This window comes from Caloenas nicobarica, chromosome 3 (genome assembly GCF_036013445.1).
Source record: "Caloenas nicobarica isolate bCalNic1 chromosome 3, bCalNic1.hap1, whole genome shotgun sequence".
In the NCBI taxonomy this organism is placed as follows: Eukaryota; Metazoa; Chordata; class Aves; order Columbiformes; family Columbidae; genus Caloenas; species Caloenas nicobarica.
Window position 1 is genome coordinate 82,980,533 of NC_088247.1, and position 25,679 is coordinate 83,006,211.

A 25,679-nucleotide genomic window follows, 5' to 3' on the forward strand; every position below is an offset into this window, starting at 1 on the left:
CTCTGCAGTACTGAAATCTTAAATGGGCAAAGCCAGTTGTGCTAGTGAAAGTAAAAGAAGATGTTAAATTTCAGCTACGTAATACAATTCCCCTCCCTCCCCCTGACCTTGGCTTGAAGTCTAATATATGTTCAGGAATAAATTTTGGAAGCTAAATTAGCCTGAAAATTTCCACAAGTACCTTATTCAGCCTCTTGATTTCTCCTAAGGGGCATGATCTTTCAAACTGCATTTTCTGCAAAGCACTTGATCATTCACTAGATTTTAAAGTGAGAAATTATATTGCTTTCAGTTGGACTATCCTTGTTTTTTACTTTAAGCATGAATTTACGTAGGACTCGCTGATTCCTGTCCAAGATTTCCCAATAATAGGTCCATTGTACTGTGACTGTCGAAGGATACGTGCAGAGCAAGTTCTGTTCAGGTTGTAGTGGATTATATTTAATAGACCAACTACTAAAATTGGAAAAACTGCACAGATTTCCCAGATGGAAATAAGCAGGCATGCAGTGCATACATCATGTGCACAGTAAATCCAATGCAAGCAGAATGTGTCAGACTTACTCTGTGTGTGCTGCCCAGATGGCCTGCATAACAAACCCAAAGCTTTGGATTCGTTGCGCAGTTTGTCAAATTGATCTATATGTGCACAGTGTGTGTTTGTCTGTAACTTCCTGATGTCAGCATTCCTATGGCTTGCACTCTCCCCGGCCTGACAGATGCTTGGAAATTCTGGAGAAAATTCTTCAGGGCACCTGTTAAAAATTTTGGAGACAAGTAAAAAACTTATCGTGCTTTTTCTGGAGATGTGGTTGACCTCAAGTTCGTGTGTGTCACTGGATCAGAGCAAATGTGCTGAATATAACTGGATTTTGTCTAGGGAGCTTAGGGGACTTTTACTTTATATTGTAACTTTACAGTTAATTTGAGAGTAGAGAAGAAATGTGAACTTAGTGATATTATTAGTAAGGACAACAACCAAAAAATGATAAGAGTATTGAAATGTTTATACAGCTGATAGTGTTTCTTGCTAATGAATCTTTTACTCTGTTCAGACCATATGTAAGCCTACAAATTGTATCTAATAATTCTCTGTGTAACTTCACTGCATTCTGATACACAGAAGGAAGGAACAATTTAATATAATTTCATTTTGTCTATTAATAATTTTGGGCAGTTCAACTATTATTTCTCTGAAGTCTTCCTTAGCCTACTGAGATGTGTAAAATAATGTTCATTACAGGGATTCTTACAGCTCTTTTTAAGTTATATCTGTAATTATGTATTGCATAAAAATCTAACTTGTAGAAATGTTTGATTGCACAAATGATGTTTTTTTTAATTTCTTCTTTCTAGGAAAGACCTTTCAGAATCTCGGAAAACATGCCAAGATTTGGAAGGAAGGCTAAAACACCAAAAGTCTCTAGTTTCAGCCATGAATTCTAGCCGGGTTGGTGGTCTGTGTCTGAAATGTGCACAACATGAGGCAGTTCTTGCACAGACTCATTGTAATGTTCACATGCAGACCATCGAGAGGGTAACAAAGTAGGTTTGAGGGGTATTTACTTTGTTATTGAAAGTACAGTTGCTTACATTAATCCATGTAAGTCTCAATGTGTTGGGTTGCATTCATAGAGAGACGTGCACTTACAGAACAATGGAGTCCCACGTTGAAGTTATAATGTTAGGTCAATGGCAGAATATGAGTGCAGGTCCCAACCACTTTGAAAGCCGCGATAGTTTTGCTACTTATTTTAACTTGGAAAGAACATTAGTCATTGTCTTGTAATTATGATATCTTGGGCTGTCCAGATAAACAGACTGTTGATAATCTGTTTCCTGCACTTTTTGTACAAACAAACCCTTTACTCTGTCAGAAGAAATACTATGGAAGTCCCTGTATTTTTATTGATCATTTCTTGCAAAAGTTCCTTATCTTTCTGTAGCTGGAAGTTTTTCTGGCTCCACTTTATTTTCATTACATTTGGGGAACTTTTAGGATACATCAGCAGCATAATCCTTTTTTTTCCCCTTTGAATTTCTTAGTAGGTCAGGTGTTTGGGATAGGATGCATTGCTCCTCCCTAACTACAATAAGTCAAGGGAAAAAAGTTCCTTTGGATAAAAGTAAATTAAATTATTTGCTGCAGCCTTTTAAAAATTGTAGCTTTTATTTAAATTATTTTTAAAAAGTTATACAGGCTGAATATAATAAAATCCCAACAGCATTTAAATGTTTTTTTCTTGACAAATTTTGCTAGTCAGCTATTTTCAAAAATCTTTCCCTTTCTGCTGTCTAGAAATAATGATAGGATGCTGCAGTTTTCTTGAAGTTTGTTAAACAGACATCTATTTATTGCCAGGTACCTGAAGCTTCTTAGGATTTCTGAAGTTTTAGAATGAGACTGCTAGAGATGAGGTAGTGGGTCAATTAGAAGCAAGACTAAAGGGACATAGGACATATAGTCTGTCAAATGGATATTATCTTTACATATTAGATGGCTGTTACCAGGATTTATGTATTTTTCTATTGTCAAGTCCAAGAATTTTCTTGGAAAGCTCTCTTTTGCTTGTAAGTCAGGTTTCAAAATCTACTTTGGTAAGAAAAAGAATTATTTGTCACAGACACTGGAAAATATGAACATCCTATAAATCAATACCTCCTTGTCATCTTTTATTATAGTGAAGTTTGACATTTATCTTTCCTAAACCATTATCTCAGTTTGAGATTTAACAAAATCTGAAAGCTACATCTTCCTGTGATGCAACTTATTAAGAACAAAAATATTTCAGTAGGGATTTTCAAAGGCAGTTTGTCCAAATCTTCTTGAAATGAAATTTCAAAATATATCTGTTAGTTTTCTGGCAAATACAACTGTTACCCTTCCACACAACATGAAGAAAGAAAGAGGGGAAAAAAAAAACCACAACAACCCCCCCCCCCAACAACAACAACAACAAAAACCAAAACAAACAAACAAAAAACCCCCCAAAAAACCCCAACAAAACAAAAGCCCAAACCCAACTTAACCCAAGTTAAGTATTGCAGTTTTCCTGACTGTGCTTTGCCATTTGTATGCATCTCAGTTGCTTAGTTAATGGAAGTTCAGAGGAGATGGAGAATCCAGAAATCTTATTGTTTAGTTTAGTTCAGTTGGCAACAAAGGGCTATTGATTTTCATTTGATATACTTAGCAACCTGAATTACTTGTACCCAACCCTTCCTTTTATTTTTTTTCTCCCTATTTTACATTTAATGACAATGTAATTTCATATTGCTTCAATCTTTTTTTTTTTTTCCAGAAATGTCCCCCTCCTTTTTTTTTTTTTTTAAATGGATTCCTGTTTCGTTATGCCAACTCAATGTTGCTCAGCTTCAGTATATTTGTGGCTTGAGCTCTGCTCTCATTACCAGCAGTTTCACTAACAGTCCCTCCTTCTGAAGTGAAGGACCTGGTCATCAAGAAAATTATATCTTCAATATCTGCCAAGCTACCAGTATGCTGTCTTTCACCCTTAATCCATGCTGGTTTTAGTCTTGCTTCGCTTACAACCCTTACGTCTTTTGTCTGTTAACATTTTATACTTGATATACCTGTTTGTTTGTTTGTTTGTTTCCTCTTGAGAAAAGATGAAGAAATACCTGTTTGTTTTATATGCAGAGAAAGAGATGACTTGACGGATGCACTTGTTTCACTGAGGCAAAATATGAAAGAAATGCAGAAAAGAGAATCTAATGCTTGTGAGCAAGTTAAACAAGCTGTGCAAATGGCAGAAGAGGCCACTTTGGAAAAAACAAAGGTAAATTAATCAAGAAATGAGCTTTTCAGTATTCAAATCTACTGCAAATGTTAATTAGTTTTCATGCTAATGAGAGAATACATGCATAAGACCTTTATCAGATGTTGATGATATAGTAAATTTAAAGGGATTGCAATGTGTGGCTGTTTCTGAGCAGTAGCACGAACTCTGTTTGCGTTCTTAAATTCTCATCAAGGCTGTAGGGCGTTTTGCATTCTCGGGCCATCATTTAAATTCTGAGGTAGTTTCACAGTGTAGGTGATAGAAATTGGATGTTAGAATTTTCAAAGGGATTCATGATATATCACATTTCTGAGCTACTCTGGAAAGAATGCTTAAAATACTTACAAACAATTTTTGCCTCAGACGAGTGCAGTGCAAGAACTAATTAACTAAAAGAACTCTTTGAAGATGAGGAGTCCTGTCTAATGCTACTTGCAGGAAGCTTTTGGTGCTATATAGATAATAATGATGAAACTGGTTTTGATCAAATGCTTGTGTTAGCCTTAGTTACTATGTACAATCAACCGATATTGACTTGAATTATCTCCTTGTTATTTAGTGACATCTACTGTATTATTAGTGAATTACTATGGAATTGAGAGGTTTGGGGTTTTTTAAATGAAATGCTGTTGTTTTTAATAGTGGACAAGATGGATATAATTGTTCTATTGATCAAATTGGTATTATTCATCCAGTGCTGTAAGGACAGTGTGTGTAGGGTCTTTAACTATAAACAGTGGGGAAAAAAATAATGAGAGCTGGATATCGTATGTGCTTGTTAAATTTAACTTCAGCTTATTACAGCTCCTTGTTTTTTACTGAACAAAGAGAGAAAGAATCCTTCTGAGCCCACTGTTCACCTGTCACATCTGGTCCCTGAGTAGTTAAATTTTTAAATTTATTTAAATTTAATTAAAATACTTTTCCTAGTCTATGCAATAAGTGAAGTTATTTGTTCTTCCTCTCTTTTTTTTCATTTGGTGTTGGAAATCTTTATTTTAACATGTAAAAAGAAAATCCTTATAAATTCTTATTCAGTCTGTCTCATGTTAGAAATGTGGCCTAAGAATAAAACTTAGTAAGATGAATTAGTAGAACTTTTATTAAAATGGGTCTTCATGCCTATGCTGTTTCTGCTACATAAAGAAAGCAGGTCCTTGGGGTCTCTACTGGCCACTCTTCACTGCAGCAAGGAAATGTCAAGTGATATCTGTGTACAAAACTGAATAGTAGGGGGTTTTTTCATGCTCAAAAACTGTTGTATTGTGAAGGAACAGTAAGAAATCTTTTACTTATGCTGCATTAATTTAGCACTTTTACAAGTACTGGTATTTTTCTTGGTAAGTACAAACCATCTTTTATTTTTCCAGTCTTATTCTACTCTTAAGGTGAAGTGCTTTTTCTTTGTAGTTATCATGGAATCCAACAGAACAGTCCACATAAGAAAAGTGAGAAGTGAACGTGTTAGGCTTCCAAATGCTATAATAGCAATTTCATCACCCTGCTGACAGACAGCCTAACCACAGGTGCTTATAATTTAAAACCACCATTTTTTTCCTGCCTTTCGGTTGTCCCTGTAGTTTGTGGCCTCTTGCCTGTTGCATAGAGTAAGGAGGAGATCTGGGAAGGTTAAACTTCCATAGCTTAAGCAAATCCAGGAATGTATTTTCAACATAAATGTCACAGAAGAATAACTGTTTGAACTGCTCATTATGTAGTCACAACAGGAGAGCTAACAAAATATACATTTTTTTCTTGCAACTAATTTCTTCTGGAGTTGCATTGTTTTACAGTTTCACCAAACTCCAGCAGTCTTCTGCAGAGAATTGCTTGCTGATGATACATTCCTACAGAAAAGGATTCAAGGCAACAACCGAGGGATTCTCTTACCACAGTAGACTTGCGATGGGAGAGACCCTGAGGGGGGTCCCACAGAACTGACACAAACGTAATGGAGATTTTTAGAGGATTCTCTAAAAATAATGGCTTAGTTTGCTTCCCTCGTGAACAGCCCAACACCAAGGAAATTGTGCATAGAGGACTGGCTTTGAGTAAAAGAAAAATAAGCAGTTAAAAAAAAATTGTTAGAAAATAAAGGGTAATGAGGTAGGGTTCCTAAAAGGCGTTTACTTTAGCTTTCTTGGAATAGGATATGCCGGATATCACTGAAATGATGAAATGAAATCTAGTTTACTTGTGGGTCAGCAAGCTGCCCTTAGGGTGCTTTGAATACTTTGTTTTACTTTTAACGGAGTAGTGTATTTCTGATTTAAGCTGACATAACACACAACTTCTGTCCCTTTGGCAGGGATACATCAGCATGAATGGATAGGTATCTTTTTTCCTAGCTTTTTTAGAAGACGATGTCTACTGTGCTGCTTGTATATGAATGTAGGTTTCTCCTATTTTGATAGAAAACACGTTTATAACCTGTGTTTTAGCACTTCAAATTAAGCAGGACATTTATGAGTTTTCAATAGAATTAATTTCCTTTATTTGACAAACCTGAAACTAAAAAAAAAAGTAAAATAAAAGTTTCTTTGTATCTTTTTGTATCTTTACTTATTTCTTCCAGGTTTCTTCTTAGCCTTCTGCAATCAGTAATTTGCTTCATGGGCAGAACAAGTGGAAATGCATACATTATTTGTTTGTTTATTTTTCCTTCAGCTATGCAGTTAGGTAGTGACCACAGTGTTTGCCAGGAGTCAAATATTGGAGGCTGATTTTAGTCATAGACATTCAGGAATTTTAAATGCGAGGCAAATAATCATAGTTTTAGAAGAAGAACAGCTGCTTTTTGGAAAATATACTTTGAACAATGCTTCCACCTTTGCCATGACTCCTAAAAGCAATTAGATTTCTAAATTACGGTATGGCAGGTATATACATACAAACATATTCATCTTTTTTCAATGTGTTAGTCACATTCTAGATGTTGACACAGTAGGGCATGTGTAAACATCACATAACTTCATTAAAAAAACCCGAAAGACATACTTTCTAATAGCAAATTGCTTTCTCTGAAGGCATTAGATAAATACCATGTTTATTTAATATTTTAGGTTTCTTCCACCTAAAAAGATAGTTTTTTCTAGGCACTAGTCCTGTGTGAGCAGCTGAAAAGTGAGATAGAACGGCAGAAGAATCGTCTTGAAAAGGAGTTAACTGCCCAGCTGAACAAGAGGACTCATGAAAAAGAAGCACTACGGGAAGAAATGAAGAAGGAAAGGGAGGACTTGGTAGCAATGGTATGAGTTGGGTTTTGTTCTCTTTGTGTATTACAACGAGCGTATCATCCTGTTTAAACTTTCTGTTTACTTGCCTTTTGTTGTGTTTTAGTTTTGGATTTGGGAGTTCAGTAAATCACTTCCACTATTGCTTTAAAGCAGTGATAAATAAGTGATCCTTTGAGTCTGAATAACTCATTTTTATGCTATGTCACTGGATATGTACTAAGTTGCTGGTGTTATATACTTTATTTTGGTTTGCATAATGTTTTCTAATGCACCTTGTCAAAGTAGGAAAGGGTTAAGTAATATGTGATGCAAGGTTTGTACCTAGCTTCTTATAAAGACTATTATTTAGGTTGCCAAGTCAAGTATTCAGAAGTTAGCATATGTCAAATTTGGGATTCTTTGCTACTTTGAGCTTACATATGCATATATATTAATATTACAATGTCATAATTGAATTCCGATAATGTATTTTTCAGAGTCATCTTATCCTTAATTGGCCCGCCTGCAGAAATGTGTTGGAATCTCTTTTCTCACTTTTACTGATGTTTATAAACACTCTGAGACAGAATTTGTTTCATTTATACTGTGACCATTCCAACACAGCCTTCATAGCCTTGGTTTAGATGTGTAGATGCTAGTGTAATTTGAGTATAAAACATGAGGGTTTTCTGCTCAATGGAATCTACAGAGGAAACCTCATGCTAACAGCAGTAAGCCTGTGAGACGTGACAGAGGAGACACTTCTAAGGTGACCGGAGAAAGAAATAGGAAGAAGAGTAGAGAGAAATGCTCCATGAATTAGTGATTTTCATGCTTGTTTGACATGCAACCTCTTCAGCAATGTTGTGATGGAGGTTTGGAAACAATATAGTGAATTTCTCTTCTGATCGTAGGCTTTTCCCGTATTTTGGAGATCTTTTTAGAAACAACCCGCGGTTTATAAAATCTAGAGAGCACAGGCTGAACAGGATAAATTATTGAAGTGTTTAAAAAAAGGGAGCTTCTTTAGTAGTGTGCTTGCTTGTGAAATGGGTGGAAAGCTACTAACATAAACAGGAAGCAAGGTGATATGGTTGTATTTCTGGTTTTATGAGATGTTCTGAAGCTGCTACAAGAAGTCAAAGCTTTTAACTTCAGTTCCAGATATTAATACAGGAATTAAGCACAGTAATAGGGGCTAAGTGATATTTGAGAAAGTGAACTGTTGTAAGTGATCATTAGAAACCTGTTGCCAGGGAAACTGAAGTAAAAAGTTTAACCTTACACTGGAGACAATAAGACATTATTAAGCAATTCTTCGAGTCCTTGCTACCTATTGGAAGTTATCCCTCTTACGCATTTAGCGGTTTAGCTACAGATTTGCTTTGGAGCAGAGTGTGCACTCCAAAATACAGGCAAGCATTTCATACTTTTTTCTGGTAGAATAATTCACTCCTTTATGTCATCACGTTACTTTGTATTTCATCACCCACTGAGATGTGTTTTATTTGAACTGATTCCCACTTTGAGTAGATGTCATCCTTTTTTAAAACTCTACATACGCATTAAACAACATGTAGTGACACTATGATGATGTCACACTTGGCAATTAAAGATTTTGTGGGATGACTTTGCAGAAAACTATGATCCACATGGATGATTTATGCCGACATGTGATTACCTACTTTAATGTTTCAGGATTGAGATGGTAGAAATGTTATACTGTGCATCAAGTCAACCTCCGTATGAATATTTTATTTCTTACTTTATGAAGTGATTTGTTTGAAGGGGAAAATTGACATGATACATAAATCAAGTGGATGTATAATGAGTGAAAAATAATTATGAATATATCATCCTCTAGGCTTAGCTTTGAATTCCTCTAAGTTAACCTAGAACTGTCAGCCACCGTTACTTCCACTTATATTAGATATATAGGGCTAAATAGCTGAAGGGTCACTGTCTCTTGTTTTATTGCTACATTTTTTTTACCATTCAGCAAAATTAGATCTGAATTACGTTAGAATTTTCAGCATAATATTGTATATTATTTTTGTACAACATCATGCTTTGATCTATAGTGCTGAAATGTTTTCTGAACTTGAAAATCAGTTTAAGATCTGTGATTGCAATGACAGTTTTCTTTAGCTGGGGGAACATAGTTTGGTTTAAGTCAATCTACACAAAGATGTATAAGAAGGTGTTAAATAGTACTCTTACAGCTGCCAACAAGCAGCTTCTGACACTTTGTCCATACTAACAAGTCCTGGAGACTAGTCTATTTGAAAAGCTTCAAATAAACTACTATGTGATAAATTAATCCAAAATAATGAACCTATTCTTAAAATAATGTAGCTATATTCTGTTATTTTCAGTTTATATTTTAATTATATATTTTAAATATGTATATTAGATATTTTTATTGTATTTTCAGTACTATGTATTTTGGCTACGTGTAATTGCTTTCAAGGAGAAAGTCCCACAAGATTCAGATCTGTGGTTGGTCGTATTGCATCATTACAGTGTTCTTGGGCTTTTTGCAGGTCACGGCAATGTCTGAAAATGTGGCCATGCTGGAGGCTCAGGTAGAGAGAATTACAAGGGAGAAGACCTCTTTAGTTAACCAGTTAGAAGAATCTCAACATCAGCTTGAATCTCATGAAATGAAGATGAATAAGGTAGGCACACTTATAAATGAGTGTTGATCTTGGTTTTCCTTGTCATTGTGATCTGAAAGATGAGAATTTTTACTTTCTGCATTTTCCTCTCTGTTGGTGAAGAACATGCGGTAAATGTAATCTTCATCTGCATATCTCAGAGGCACAGTTTTACGAGTAAAAAGATAACTTTTTCAGTCTGCCAAGTCACTTTGTGATGCAAAAGCTAACCTTTCTACCTTGCAGACTATGCAGATTACTATTTAAAACTGCAATCCAGCGTTTCATTAAAAATTGTATTTGTTGTGAATCGGACAACATTGTATGCAAGCCTGTCCTGTAATTGCTACCCCTGGGACATGCAGAACTAAAATAAAGGCAGCTGTATCAAATCACTGTTTTTTCAAGTACTTTCCTGTAGAAGTTGTATGTGGTGCTTTAGTCATTAATCTTGTTGGTATGCCTTTTACAAAGAGATCTTTCTTTTAGTTAAGAATTGTAGCTTAACATCTCTGTATGTATATCACTTCCATGTGCTGTTATTTTGCGTATTTCTCAATCTATTAGAGCCTTAATATGGGTCATAATATGTCAAAGAAAAAAAGAATTGCCATCCAAAATTTTTGCTGGGAGCTGACCCATTGTTTAAAGTGATTTTTATTAGCTTAGTTTCATCATTCACTTGTTAATAGAAATAACTTTAACTTCATGAAGATGAGAGAATAAATTTCTATATAATGGACAGTCTGACAATTCAGATTTTTTACAGCCTCTTGAAATGTCTACATGTCCTACCAATAATCCTCCCCAGTCATTAATTGCCAGGTTTTGGGGAGCAATTAGTTCTTTAGGCCTCTAGAGACTTCTGGAGAGGTTTTCAACAGTTCCTGTCTTCCTCTTCTGCCCCAATGGTGCAAATAGATAAAAGTATTGCAGAGGATATACAGCAAAAAGTCACCTGATCTTATTTGAAAATTTAATTCTATTTTAGCCGAAAGACACATGAGGGAGCATTTTAGGAATATCAAAATGGTTTGATTTACCACTTGATTTACACACTTTGGGTTTTTCAGACTGGGTTCTCAGATGACTAGCATCGCTGGCAGGGAGCAGGGGAAGAGCGTAGTGGGTGTAAGTGTACATTGGTCTAGAAAGAACAATTTCATAGTTTACCAATTTGAAGCAATCTCTCATGAGAGTGACACTGTGGTTCCGCTCCCTGCTTCAGTTTATGTTGGTCAATACAAAGTTGAATAGGTTGCCACCTTGCAGTAGTCTATGCAGTGTTTTTATTGCACTGTCCTGACTGGAATATACTGCATTCGTGTCCCTGGTCTGAACTGACAAGTGTCAAACATCCTGGAGGAACATCCTGATTATTGAGCAGTCGGGACTATGTTCATCACCCTGACCTTTTCCATTGACTATGTAAATGACGTCGACGTCTGCTTGGGAATCTGACTCCTTGTTTCCACACTCAGTTTGCATTATTAAAAACAGCAAATAGCAACATTTCTCCTTTTAGTTTTGTCTGAAATATTTTTTTTCTCTGATGCGGCAAATTCAGGGGAAAAACCTTCGGAGAGAGAATATTTTTCCTTCCTTCAGAAGTATGAGGAGGCTGAAAAATCCGTTATTAGGACAGCACCATCTGCTGATTCTTCTGCGTTATTCACTTTGGTGTGTGGGGGAGTTGAAGGCGAGGATGGCTGGTTGTTTTTTTGTGGTGGTGGTGGTTGTTGCTGTTTTTGTTGTTGTTGTGTTTGGGTTTTGTGGGTTTGTTTTGGGGTGGGGGGGTTGGTTGTTTGTTTTGCTTGGGGGAAGTGACGTATCACGCTTTGTTACATCCTTCATATAAAGAAAAGAGGTAGAAAGACACAGTTGGCAATCCAGGCAGTCGCGTCTCAGGACTTTTTTAGTTGCATTTGATATTTTGGAATTTAAAAAAAAATGCTTTAAAACTTTGCCATTCTTCAGAGCATTTGCTACCTTGCGTTATTTGCAAGAGGGTAAATTCACAAGCTGTCCTTTGAATTTCTAAGTGATGCTGCTTCTGAAAGTTATGAGAGTTGGTTTTGTTTTTTTCCTAAGGTGATTTGATTGCAGTATGCTTATTTACTTTTATCCTACTCTTTTTAAGAAGCAGGAAAAAAGAAAAGTAGTGAAAATAAGAGGTATAAGACCGAAAAAGACTTTAATTTAGGTTGTAGAATGCGTGTGAGAAGATTGTTGAAAGCACAGAGGACTGCAGCAGCAAATTAAGTGTGTACATCTAGGAAGCAAGTCTGAAAGTATGTGAGGCAGGGAAACAGTGAGTTGGAAAGAAAGTTCTCAAAGAGTAGCTGTGAGTAAACACATTTGCGTTCTCATTAGGGAATGTGCATGTATTTATTTGGTTAATTAAGGTGAAATGAAGAGGCACAAATTGGAGGTGATTACACAAGATAAGGACAAAAAGGGGACAGCTTGTCCAACATCATTCTCCATTCCCAACAGATAAGATCAAATAGAATCCTTTAAAAGTCTTAAACTGGGAAATAGAAAATAATGTCCCTGCACAGCAGTAGTGAAAGTTATGTGGGAGGGTTTGGTGTGAGGTTTTTTTCCTTTCCTCAACCCTTCCGCAGGCACTCTGAAGTTGAGCTGCCCTCAGGTGGAAAGGAATGAGGAGGTAACATATAGAACATCCCAACAGCAGAAAATAATTATTGCCCTTGTGGAAGTGATACTAGATTTCTTTAAATGTTGCTTTAATCCCTTTCTTCTGGCCCGTGTATATATTTGAATTAGGCATTGTTTTTGAATAATTTATCTTCAGTTTGTACTAAGTCTATAAGGTTCTGACCTAACTTCAAAAACTATCATATTAACATCTAAACGTTTTCTTTTTTCACAGTCGAAAACTGGCAAGATAAGAAATCACACACTTGTATAGGAGTGTGTTAGATCCTTTACTTCTAGGTTCTGAAAGTGTTGGCATAGAATTTCTTGGGGTTTTAGAGAGAATGGGAGAAGAATATAAAACCAGGAACTGTAGGTTAACTGTATTTAGTAGCATGTATATTTACAAGATAAATATTTATTCTTAGCAAAATCTTGATCCAAATATAACTGAATCTAGAAGGCACTGCATGTTTCAAAGTTAATGACTATATAGAGAATTCAAATTCACCTTTTATAGAAAAACATTTACCATATGTACTCTTAAAAATCTGTAAATTAAAATATGTTGCATTTAAATGACCTCTAGAGGGCACCAAAAGATCTAATTGCAAAGCCCGGGCTATGGATTCCTAAAGCTACAGATCTTCTTGTCTGTATAATCTAACAGGTGTGTGGAGAAATGCGCTATCAGTTGAATCAAACCAAAATGAAGAAGGATGAGGCAGAAAAGGAGCTCAGAGAGTACAGAACAAAAACTATAAGGGAGCTTGAAATTAAGGACCAGGTAAGAGATAATACTGCTATAACTTTGCAGTTATTAGAAGCCTAAGTAGGGTTATTTTGGAAGATGGAATGATTCGTTTTTCTAATAGTGGTCATTTATTACTGTTAAATGGTTTCTAAATTATTGGCAACAAGCCAGCTAATTACTGTTAGTAAATACCTCTTGGTTATCTTATTCTTGTTTTCAGCCCTAGTATGTTCAGTCTTACATAATACTCATCCCATTCTTTCATGTGGAATTACTCTAGCATATGTATTCATACAATGTACTTAAATTGTGTATACTGTATACATGTTTATACACGTTTTCTCACAAATAAATCCACACATAATTACGTATACATGCAGCCTGACAAAACATTAAAGACTCTAAGTATGACCTCACTGTACCAAAATTTAAAATCATTTATCTTCCAGTTTATTTAAAGATTTAAGGTTAATGAATGCTGGGATTTGTAGAAAAGTTTAAAAAAAATGTTCTAGAAAAAATAACTATATAAAAATTCCCCTAGGCATTAATTGTTGATTATCTAAAACTGTGTTTTATAATAATACAAAAACCAGTATATGCCTTAGAGGTAGTTTGTGAGAAAACATCCCATGTAGCAAGAAAGATTATTAGAGTAACCAGCAACATACTTGGCAAACAGCTTGAACAGGTGTAATCTGCTTCTTTTGGAGTGCCCTTTTTGTTGAAGTTTGGTCCGTTTTTCTCCATATATTCAAACCTCCATTTATTCCTTCAAAGGCTGTGGTTTGCGCATGAGTGGGTGTCTTCTGAATACACAGATGTATAAGATGCACATGAGGATAATCCTTTTAATATGCATTTTGTATTAGAGCAGCCTATCCAACAGGTTTTAAAACATTCTTTTTCTTGTAAATAAGTAAGCAAGTCCACCCCTGTGTAGGAATATATGTAGGGAAAAATTTGATGTTTCTAAAACTATATTTTTATTTACCAGTTCCCCAAAATTTTCATGGGACATTATTTACTAAATCAAGTATGAGCTTAGGCTGGAATCAGTATTAATTCAAATTACAATTAAAAGATATGTAACGTCCAAAAGAGAAGTTTAATACATTAAAATAACTCTTTAATATATATAGACAGTCATACAGTGCAGAAAAACAGAGGCCTTAAAGCATTTTGTTTTCAGAGTTAGATTTTTTTAATTTTTACTCCTGCATCCTTTAGGCCTAAGGACACTTAAAAAAACCCAAAAAACAAACCAAAAAAAACCCCAAACCAAACAAACAAAAAAACCCCCAAAACCCAGGCTTGTCGTCTGTGTCTTGACAGATATCACAGATAAGAGAGTTGGCATAATCTTGGCATTCAAATGAAACAGGATGTTTTTAATAAGATATTTGAAGAAGTATCTTGGATTTTAAATACTGTTCTCCAACTTGCTTCAGGATTGCAAAATTTAACAAAATATATTAACCTCGTGTATCAACATACTGGTATGATATTCAGTGTGGGAATGAATACATCAAAATGTGGTCATTTATGATTGGGTATAATTAAAGTGAAGTGATGGGAGGGAGAGTTCTTATCAGCAAAGATTATTAGAGTAATTCACTAATTGCATAAAATAGTGATATTGTTCAAATATGATTGTTGATTTCTTAAAAAAAGGAAAACAAACTATTTTGAAATTCTCAGGCTCAGCATCTAGCAACTGTTTTATAGCTGTGGTTCTGGTAACCAAGAAAGTTCTGTACATGTCCTAATATTATTTAATATGTTAAAAGGCAACCAAAAAGCGTGTGTGTACATTTTGGCTTTTTAAATCAAATTTTAACAAATGTTAAAAAGTCATCGGAAATTATTTCATTTAAATGAAATGAAAACTTCTCGATTTCATCTAGCTTTGTATTTAAAGAAAAACCTAAAATGTTTCATCTTACATGGAACTAAATAGCAAACAGTAATTGTTCTTTGGTCTCTCAGCCATGACCTGACCTTCTGGCTAAGAGAGAGAGTTGATACCTTCCTTGGCCACCATCTGTTCATAATAAATACATTTTTATTTTTTAAAAGTTAGAGAGACAATAACGTATGAATGTTTTCATGCTATTCTATATTAAATGGTGCATTTTTCTGTTTTAAAACCAAAGAATCATGTTTCAGATTGTCTTTTGATATATTGAAAGTGAGTTTACTGTTTCTTGAGGTATGATTGTATTTTTAATTGTGCCGTGGATAAATTTTGCTTTTGAAGATGTTTTAGTTTAGATGTAGTGAGTTTTGAAAAGGAATTAAAGTTATTCAGGTGTGTCAGAATAGGCAGAAATCCCCATGTGTACAATTTAGGATCATCAGATACATATACATCATTGAATGCAGATATGTATTTATCATAGTCCGGTATTTATGAAGTTCTTTAAAGCTGGATTTGTATCATTTGGGAAAATTAAAGGGCATATATATCTTTGGTCGTCTGTCTTTTATTCTAATGTCTCTTTTCCTATATTTTCTTACTCGGTTAAGACTAGTAACAAATATTGGCGCCTTGGTATGACTACCTGTTATTAATATTTGACATGAATATTTCTTAGAATAAAAATAAAGCAGCAATGAGCAATGTTATAATTTAACTTGAATAAGTGTTTTGTAATCCATCCATCCATCATGATTTTGATTAACATTAGGATTACGGAGAGGGTCGGGAGGAGACGTGTACCACGCAGTTGCTCTATACAAAAACTGCATCTGTTCATTTGACCCAGTGTGGTGTCAAGTAGAATAACCTATTGCCCTCTCTTTTTCTCTCTCAGTCCTCCAGTTGTGGATGTAGCTGTGCTGAAATAAGTGTTTTTCTTAGTACTTATTCTTAGGAACAAGCTTTATAAGTTATACAGGTATGACGCCTTCGTGGCAGTAAACTGTGTCCACACTAGGGGTTGTGCTAGCACAGCTATATCAGAGAAAAGTCACGCCCTAACCTTAACAGCTGTTATCGGGAGAAAAAAATTGTGTGGCATATTTGACACAGCAGGACTTCACTTTTATAATACTTTTTCTGTGAATTTGGAAGCACTGTGTGGTGTAATTTGTGCATTTCTAAGAGAAATCATACTTCTGACACACTATGAAATCGTTTCCTTGGATTAGCATCGCTTGCTCTTTTCTGCTCTGCATTACAAAAATAAAAATCAAGTACACTGTTAATCATTAGCTTTCTGTTTGTCTGTAAATCATTTTTATTTGTTTTGAAAAAATCTTGCAAGCTTCAGCATGAAGAAGTGAAAACAGTTTTGCAGTATTGGTTTATACAATCTCAGCCAATTTGGGCGTCACCCTTATTAGATAGTTCTTACTGGTAGCAATTGCACCACTGGGAGTTGTGGTCTCCTTGTAATAGAGCAGTAGGATGTCTTAAATCCAACTTCAGAAACTAACTGAAGCTTTTAAATTTTATTTTACCATGTTTTGAGAAATCGGATAAATACTTTGTGTAGAAATGAATTCAAAGCCAGTAATCTTAACCTGGAAAAAACCCATTCTTTTCACACTGTCTTTAATATTAGGCAAATGTAGTTTAAAGCAGGGCATTACAGAATTCTGGTGCCTGTGTTGTAGGTTGCAGAAGGAAAAGCTCCAGAAATATTATACTAAAAGCCACAGATTTCTAAGAGTTGCTTGTGTGGAAGTTCACCACCCCAAATAAAAAGAAGTTGGAGTGTCACTGATATGCACAACTTGTACAAATGGGAAGAGCTGCACATCAAAGCGTTTTTGTGTAGTATGACAGAACCTGAATGTTGTCTCTGTACACTATAGACTGACAATTTTACAGACAAATAAAAATCTGGCAAAATTACAGTCCAAAAGCACTTTGCCAAAAGGTATTTTGGGAATGTTTATTTCATTTGTCATAAAGCCGTGATTTATAGTAACCTAATTTAGACATTTTAAGTGGAGAGATTACTGACTCTGTCTTCATGAGAAATAATGCAGGCCAAGAATTTAGATATAGATCCTGGAAATGCTGCAGAGTGTCCAATACAAGACCAATACAACCTTCTGAAGATACTGTTTCACTGAAACATGAATAGGGATCAGGCTTCCATGAGTCAGGCTTTAAAATAGTGTATTTTTCACAAGCTGGGATATGCAGGATATCACCAGGATTTTTGAAACTTGGAAGTTTTAATAATGCTGGTGAGGATGGGTTAGGGTTATGTGTATTCTTATAACAGTCCTATTCCTAAGATTTTATGATCTCATTAATTAAAAAAGATGCTCTGGAAGTTGTGTTTTGAAAATAAATTCTGTTAAATCAGTAAACATATTTTAATACTATTTGGCAGGGAGGAAAAACTGAAAGCCTAACAGGCAGCTTGACACTCTCAGCATCATTTTTTTTTTAGTGGTCTGACCTTGAGTATAATGGCCTTAAAAGTAGCAAAACCAAATTGCTTTTGGATGAGAAACCATTAAGAAAATGTGATAACCTTTGCTGTAACTGAACTCTTTTTTTAATGTATCATTTTCAGGTTTGAGCTTTAAGTGCACTAATTTGAAAATGGGTAAATAAGGAAGAGTAAAATGGTGGTACTTTATGCGTTGCTTTGATATGAATTTTCTGACAACATTCTTTTTTTGTAACTGAACTTACTAGCTCATCTCAAGATTTTTGAGGAAAAACATTGATCTACAAGTCTGTAGTATATAACAAAAGTTTAATTATAGTTCTGATATGGCTGCTGCTGCTCTGCTATGGCATTGCTTTCCTCTGTCAGCCATCCATTCCTCAAGGATCGGTGGTATGAGCAGCCTTCATTAAATTCTTTGTCATGTTTCTATAAGAAAAATCTGTGAGACTGGGATTCCCAGTAGTAGAGTTTTCTGTCCTTACTGGTCTGCATTTTCTGTACTGGTCTTCTTCCCGCAAGCAGCTGGCTTGCTGAGAGAAACGACCCAGCTGGTAATAAGGATTTTATTGTTCATAGGTGTAGGGGGACCTTGTAACCTCGATCCATGTTCTGTCATAGCAGTGTGATGTCACCCCGTTAGTACATAGAAAGAGAAAATCATTTCTGTGCATTAAACATTATTCAAAGTAGGAAAAGAATTGCTTAGCTCTTGGTATAGTGTGTATATGCATTATAACTAAAGAAATACTTGTTTTCTGTGTTGCTGTTGGTTTTGCCTTTTTTTATTTTCTTTTGGTTGGTTGATTTGGTTTTTTTCCTACTTCTTAGACTAGAAAAATGGTGGCTTTATCAATAGTCATTGTGCCAACAATGAGAAGAGAGTGTAGAAGTCCCTGACTATCACTCGTTGGTTGTTACTGCGTAGGTTTTCTTTCCAGCTGTTCTTTAATACCATCGAGGAAAAAAAAGAGCCAATACCACATCAGTAACTTTAAATATGTGTTTGAAAAGATAAAAGAAATAAGTTTTGTTCTCTCCAATTTTTCAATAATGAAGTAGGAGTAATTTTCTCCTTCTCTTTTTCTCTATGCATCCCTCCTTTTCTGAAATTCATTTATCAGCAAGCAAACCATCTATTTTGCACCACCCATTCTCCCCCCTGTCCCTGTGCCCCGCTCAGTGCAATCCATTTAAAAAAAAAATATCTTTCTGCACAGTGGAACAAAATTACTTTCTTATCTCTGCTGGTGGCTACTGAGCTAATCTCTAGTACAGCAATGCTGCCTGTTAAAATGTGACTATAGTAATCTCTATGGGTTTGGAAGTTTTGTTTCTGAAATAGTATTGCAGTTCAAATATTTTGGCAAGTTGAAAGCAAATATTTTCAGGGAAATAATGAGGTAAAATCCTTGTATAACATGTTTCAGCCATTCCCTCTTGTCTTCTTCCCAGAGTATTTATCCACAGTATCCAAGGGCTGGGTTGCTCTTTGAGAGTTTGCACTAGGACACCTAAGATTATTGTTTAATTAAAAAATTGTGTGTGTGTGTATTCATAAGTATATGCTTAGTAGCATCAATTTTTTTCTTGACCCAGCTAGCAATGAGAGGTAGAAAGTCTGCTTCAAAGATGTGTGCATTTAAGAGCATTCCCCTTCCATGCTGTTCCCAGAAAGTTCTTCCTCACAAGCTGCAGCATCCGGGCTCTGCTTCCAAAAAGACTGAGAATTAATAGAGGATTTGTGGCTGCTGACCTTTGCTTAGGTGATTGTCTCTATCCTTGAAGCTCTGCCCTTCAGTGGGGCACATGGGGTGCTACAGCACTGCCAGGTGCCTTTATGTTCCTTTGCACTATGAGTGACAAAGTGGTCACAAAACTGCTTCTCTTTGAGGAATTCAAGAGTCCCACCAGATCAGGCTAGAAGAAGAGCCATCCAACAAATTACAGCCTGCGTTGCTCACCTAGTTGATGTCTTCGCTTGTCCCTCTGGTCTTTAGAGGTCAATTGATTTGTGAGCCAGCCATAGGGAAAACCTTTCAAAGGAACTGAATGTGTTTATCACAGTTACTTCTCTTGTGTTTCTGCTCATGTTAGTTGCCTTTCATGTCACGGAAGATTTTCAGATTTCTGGTTTGGGCTAAATGATTTGTAGAGTTTGCAGTTATGGTTTTTGTGCATTGACGGCTTTGAAAGAGATGGTTTTTGTGGACTCTCTTAAGCCTGGTGTACGTTGTATTTCTTACTATTTATTTGTATATTCTCAGAGCTTTAAAATCTACTTCCAGAAAAGAGGTTTCTCCTTTAAACCCAAATTTCATTTCCATGACTTCTCTGTATCCTTATTCAAATTTGAATGGGAAGCAGCAGTAATTTGTATGGAGTGCAAAAGGGAGAAAAACATTGTTGGGACGTGGCAGAGGTTAACCTCGCGATGGCTGTAACTCTCTTTATAAAGTTGAATAGTACTTTGAGTGCAATGTGCTGTGTCAGATGGCCCTGCCTGGTGGGTCTGAGGTTTAGAGACCACTCGGAACCTGGAGTTGCTTGATTGATATCAAGATTAGTATAGAAGTGACTGCAAGTGACCCCTGCTGCACACAGACTGAGAGTCATCTTTCCTCCAAGTAAAATACCTGGAAATCATGCTGCAAAACCAGTTTTGCTTAGTTGGGTTTTTTAAATTAAAAAAAACCCAGAAAACAATTAGGTTTATACTAGGGTATGATTGTTTTGTCCCTGATTATTTAGCGTATTAATAAGCAAAGAAGGCAATGTGGTTTGAGATCAGTGATAAACAGTGCAAAAATTTCCTGTCACTGTTATATATAATGTTCAAATGTATGTGAATGTCTATACTGGTGGCATCTCTTAAAAAGACCTTAGTTACAGCCTGAGTCCTGTGCACTGTCACTGATCTCATTGCTTTGAAGGGCTGCATCAGTAAACGAAACTAAGCGTGTGAGCATCAGGGCCTGTAAAATTTTACTGCGTATTAATTTGAAGAGTATGTGTTTTTATAGATGTTGATTGCCTTTTGGGGATGTACCTGCAAATACCAACCACTATATTAATTTTTTTTTTTTTTTTTTGCTTTATATTTGTTCTTCTATTTTTACTTCTATTTTATGGTCCTTTTTTTTTTTTATAATGGTGGAGAATGAAGTACAACACAAAAAGAAAGTACAGTAAACTAACAAAAAATATTTTCTCCTGCAGAATTACTTTACTGCAGCATTTGTGCAAAGGTACAGAATTTATTTTTCAGATTATATTGTGTATTTTCTTACCTGATGTGTGAGCATACTGGTATAATAGTGAATGTCATAAACCACTTATGAATTCATTTGTTTTAATATATTTTTGATTTTTTTTAAAGTCTTCTAAAGTTTTTTTTGCATTTACTTCAGAGTATGAGTTCTTTTATCACTGCTTAATCATTCTCATTTCTTAAAAAAAAAAAAAGGCTTTTGTCTTTTCTGTCAGTTTGCTGCTATTTAAAATTCCATGAAAAACATCTGCTAGTTTGGAATTTAAAGTTTCATTTTTCTGCATATAATAAAATATAATCAGCATCAGTATGAAAAGAATTAAACACTTTAATTTTTAATTTGGCTTGTTTTGAATGAAATTATTATTTCATTGTATCAGATTTTTGTAGAAATAGAGATGCCTAGTTAATTAAACAACACATTTTTACAACATACATAAGTATTCTTAGGTGAGGATAATTTCAGATAATTTATGAAGAGGATATTTGAAGATTTGATCCGGTGTTTGAGAAATCGTCTTTTATGTCTTCCAGTAAGTTGAATTTGTGTCACTGAATGAGCATCTCCAGTGTGTTCACCTAAAAATGCATTGTGAAAATCAGAAGATAATTTGTAAACTAATGAATAAGAAGTGAAACACTTACTTTAAATGTTTCAAGAAAAAAATATAGAAGGGTCCTATATGCTTCAAAGTGGAAAAGTTAATATGTACAAGATGGTTGGTGGTAATACTGAAAAAAGAATGATTGATATAGAATACAGTTTTATTGCAGTGATGTTTCACCAATACTTTAATTTTGTTTAGTGAAACTTCTTTCTTGTAACTGAATGGGATATGCATGTGGAATGGTGTTAATGTATTTCAACTGACTAATAATGCTTCCCTTACTGAGGCTTAGCCTGTCATCTTTCAATGGCAAAGTGCCTCTTGATATTCCTGGGAGTTTAAGCAACTGCAGTGCAAGACAGATTAAATAGTACTTTTTAAATTATGTGCAGAAGTAATAAGAATATTAAAGTTGTGGAGTTAGGCACTAGAAGTTGCCTGTTCCAACCTTAATGTAGTCTTGTTGTACGTATACATTATGATAATTCTGTTCCTTGTTATACTGAAAATCTGTTTCAGATTTTCTTAAATGCAAGATTGTCATCTGTCTTTTTGCAGTTCTGTGCTCCATCTCTTGTCTCTCACATACATTGAAAAGTTAAGTACCTTGAAGAAATACTCTCTGATCATGTTGTAAAAAGCTGTATCACAAGTGATAGGCACTGAGGGATCAAATTAACGCTGCATGAGAAGCAGACTTGTCAGCAAAATACTGTAGTTGGTGGTTTGTTTCTATTTCTCTCTCTACAATTACGCCGGGGCCCAGAGAGCAGCGACAGAACTGCTCGCAGCTTCCCAGTAGGAGAAATGGGAACTAAGAGTAACATGGAAACCAGCTTGAGTCTGAGTAGTTTTGGAAAGATGCTGCTTGATAAGGTTCCCTGCGGGAACAGTGAAGAAGACTCATTGGTTCTGTAATTTCTCTGTATTTTAAATTCTGATTATATTGTGATGACCTAGTGATGGATGGGACTTGACATATTTTGGGATAGTGTGTGTTTGTGAGCCTATCATTGTTTGCAGGCGAGAGAAGAGGGCTGGTTTTTATTGTATGAATGGGTCTCAAGTTCTGAGGCTTCATATGTTTCAAACCATTATCTGAGTTTTTAAATAAAAGTAACATAGAGCGTTCAGAGTATGGGCTGCCTATTTTCAGCATGATGATGTGTGGCTCCTACAAAATTATTTTCAATGAACATTTTCCGGTGTCTCAAAAAGAACAACTTAGTTAATATCCCTAAATATACCTGGATTAGATGCTTCTGGTTTCTGAGTTGCTGTTAGCATGTTCTCTTGGGGTGGCATTTTTCTGCCATCCCTTGCTCATGAGGTTGCCTGCTGGTTTTGCCAAGGTCATTGCCAGAATTCTTGTGTAGAATTCCTGCTTTTCAGATACCTCACGCTGTAAGTACCTCTAAATATTAGTATTTTAAGATATATTTTTATATATCTATATACACTTACACACGTATGCGCATATGGATGTGTGTGTGTATGTGTAAAGGAGCTGATTCTGAACATTGGAATTACTGCTGAAAATAACAAGTAAAATCATTCTTCAAAACCTATGTTTGCTTTCTTGATACTTTTATAGAAATCGCAAGACTCCTGTGAATCTTTAAAGAACCTGCCATGGAGTCGTTGTGTGAGAATTTCCCTCTGGACTTTAACGACAAGTGAAATGTATGGATGTGTTCTTGGCTTCAACCCTGCAGGTTCAACATCTGGCTGATGGAAGCAGAACATTTTCACCAGAGGTTCTTGCACTTGGAATTTGCTTCCTTCTGTGGGTCTGTGTCAAAACCTGACTGAGCCTGTTTAACTCGAGGCAGTGGTGTAAAGCCCATCTGTTCCTTGAAACTTTTCCCTGAAGGAGTCATCTAGAGTGTATTTATGTTCTCAGCTGTGGATGTGCTTTTTCAAATACTTAGTTGATGCTTTTTGACTAACTTGTGGTTTGGGTTTGGTTTTTTTTTTTTTAAAGGTATGCTGAATGGTTGTATTCATAAAACAAATTTTAAGAATGTTGCAGAACTTCCCTATCTTTAACTTGTAAAGGCAGTGAAGAACTCGTGTCTCTGTTTACTAAGAATGGAGAAATAACATTAATGAACTGCTGCTGTTAAGAAGAATAGAGTGTAGGGAACACATTGAGGCTTCTTTTGTTCTATTTAAAATATGCAAAAGTCTCTGGAAATAAGTGAAAATGCAAAGCATGTGTAACTGGAAACACTTACACACCTAGTTTTAAAGTATCCTGACAGTGTAATAGATTGTTACATTCTTTAGAGAGGAAGAGTACTACCAATTTTACAGATAGTTTCAGTATCTTTTTATTTGAACTTGGAATCACCGATTTAATTTGGTATGTGTCAAGGCGACATTCAAATCCTAATCAAAATTTCCTTCATGAACCTTTGAGTGCACTTGGAGGGAAAAGTGTACGGTTAAGTAATTAGCAAAAATAAAAATTAAAACAAAAATAACATTATGAAACCTTTTTCTGGATGAGGAGGTTGTATTTGCAACATTGTGACTTTAAGTGGTTTACGTTAATGTTTTCATGGGAGGAAAAGAGAACGTCATTACAAAGGTGCTTCAAGTGCAAACGCTGGGACTGAATTACATTCATTTGCTCTTGTATGATGTTTGAATGAATTATTTCATTAACTAAATAAAATATTGAGGCCTGTCTACATGAGGAAGCTGTCACAGAATAAGTTATGGTATGAATTTAAAGTATAATAGCTATTCAGCAGTAACTCCTTATATGAACAGTTTTATTCTGTACTACAAGTGACCTTTCACAGTTTAGTTGACTGAAAAACATGCAACTTTCCTTCAACCCCAACAATGAATACATTTTTATGTAGGAAGTTAGTGCAGAATAGTTACTACATGATAAAATTAAATCATTAGCTTTTTTCTGTACTTTTTCTGACTTCCTTAAAAGCATCCTTAGGACAAAGTATAGTGTAGGTTACAGATGTATTCCTACAGGTACTTATATGTTGTATATGGACTTAGAGCAAAATATATTCCTTCTGAGAATACTTGTGAAAAATGTTTAAATTGTTGACAATATGATTCAATTGAAGATCGTAAGTCCAGTCTTTCTTGCTGGAAGCAAAGATGCTGGTCATGCAAACTTGCTTATTGTTATTTGTAAAATAAATTAATAAACTCATTGACTAAGTTAGATTCACTTGCTACATTTAGTTGACATAAAAGGATTAATGATGTTAAGAAAATGACAGGATTAAGAGCAATTGGTGTGTTTAGGATTCAGATATGTCATAAATGACTTATTTTCAATAATTGTAAAATTGCAAAATGACCTTTATTCTCTTATATAATATTATGTGAATATGATAAAGCTAAATTCCCACATGTCGTTGCTTATGTGATAGATAAGCAAAATACATGAAGACAAGAACTCTCCTGTGTCCAGCGGCTTCTGAAGATGGCCCGTTCTGCTACCTTCTGGCTTTCTAACACAGTGAATTTGGGACACAAATATGGAAGCCTTCACATGAAAAAATTGGAAAATGATTGAATGCCTGTATCCCTTAAGCCATGTGAAGACAGTAATATTGATTGTGTATTAATGTCTTTAAATATTATATGCATTTTAGCTTTTCATAAGAATGTAATTTCAAATACTTCAATTTGCTCGTTTTGCAGTTTTTATCGACAAAGTACTTTTGTTCTCAAACGAAAGTGTGCATTATTTTTCAGAAGCTTTGATCACATTAAGATTTATTGTCTTAAAATGGTACCTCTGTGCATTTCTTAAATATACTTTCTTTGATTCCATAATTTTTGAAGAAAATAGAAAAACTGGGATTAGAGCTGAATGGAAACAAACAGCGTTTGGAACAAGCCCAGCAGGACGTGACAGGAGCCAGAGAGGAGTGCCTAAAACTGACAGAACTGCTGAGTAAATCTGAGCACCAACTGCACCTCACCAGGTACCCCTTATCCTATTACATGCTGTAGTACTGATTTCATTCTGCTAATTTTTTGCCACGGGCAAGTTACTTGCAGTCATTGACTGCATGGGCAGCCCTGAGTCCTGTAGAAGCAGAGATTTGAGTGAGTGAGTTATGAACTACAAAGTGAGTTATGAACCATAATTTATGAAAGTGAATTACTGGTGTGAAGAAAATGCGATGTTCAGTTTTGGTGGTGAGGTAATGTGCCTTTGGGCAGGAAGAAGAGCAGGGGAGAGTGCAGCTACGTTATTTTTGTTGTTGCTGTGTTTGGTAGGACAAAGATATTTTAAATGTCGAGAC

General features: G+C 35.3%; 1 protein-coding gene across 5 annotated transcripts in view; it reads left to right on the forward strand.

The window, feature by feature from the left end:
* The window catches only part of SDCCAG8 (SHH signaling and ciliogenesis regulator SDCCAG8), a 110,051-nt gene that overhangs the window by 14,797 nt on the left and 69,575 nt on the right, over window positions 1-25,679 (forward strand). For all 5 annotated transcript variants that reach the window (XM_065632513.1, XM_065632515.1, XM_065632516.1 and 2 more), the window contains 6 exons: window positions 1,357-1,545; window positions 3,662-3,800; window positions 6,899-7,051; window positions 9,562-9,696; window positions 13,007-13,123; window positions 25,213-25,355. In XM_065632513.1, the coding sequence (XP_065488585.1) occupies window positions 1,357-1,545; window positions 3,662-3,800; window positions 6,899-7,051; window positions 9,562-9,696; window positions 13,007-13,123; window positions 25,213-25,355 (876 nt within the window). The remainder of the gene's footprint in view (window positions 1-1,356; window positions 1,546-3,661; window positions 3,801-6,898; window positions 7,052-9,561; window positions 9,697-13,006; window positions 13,124-25,212; window positions 25,356-25,679) is intronic.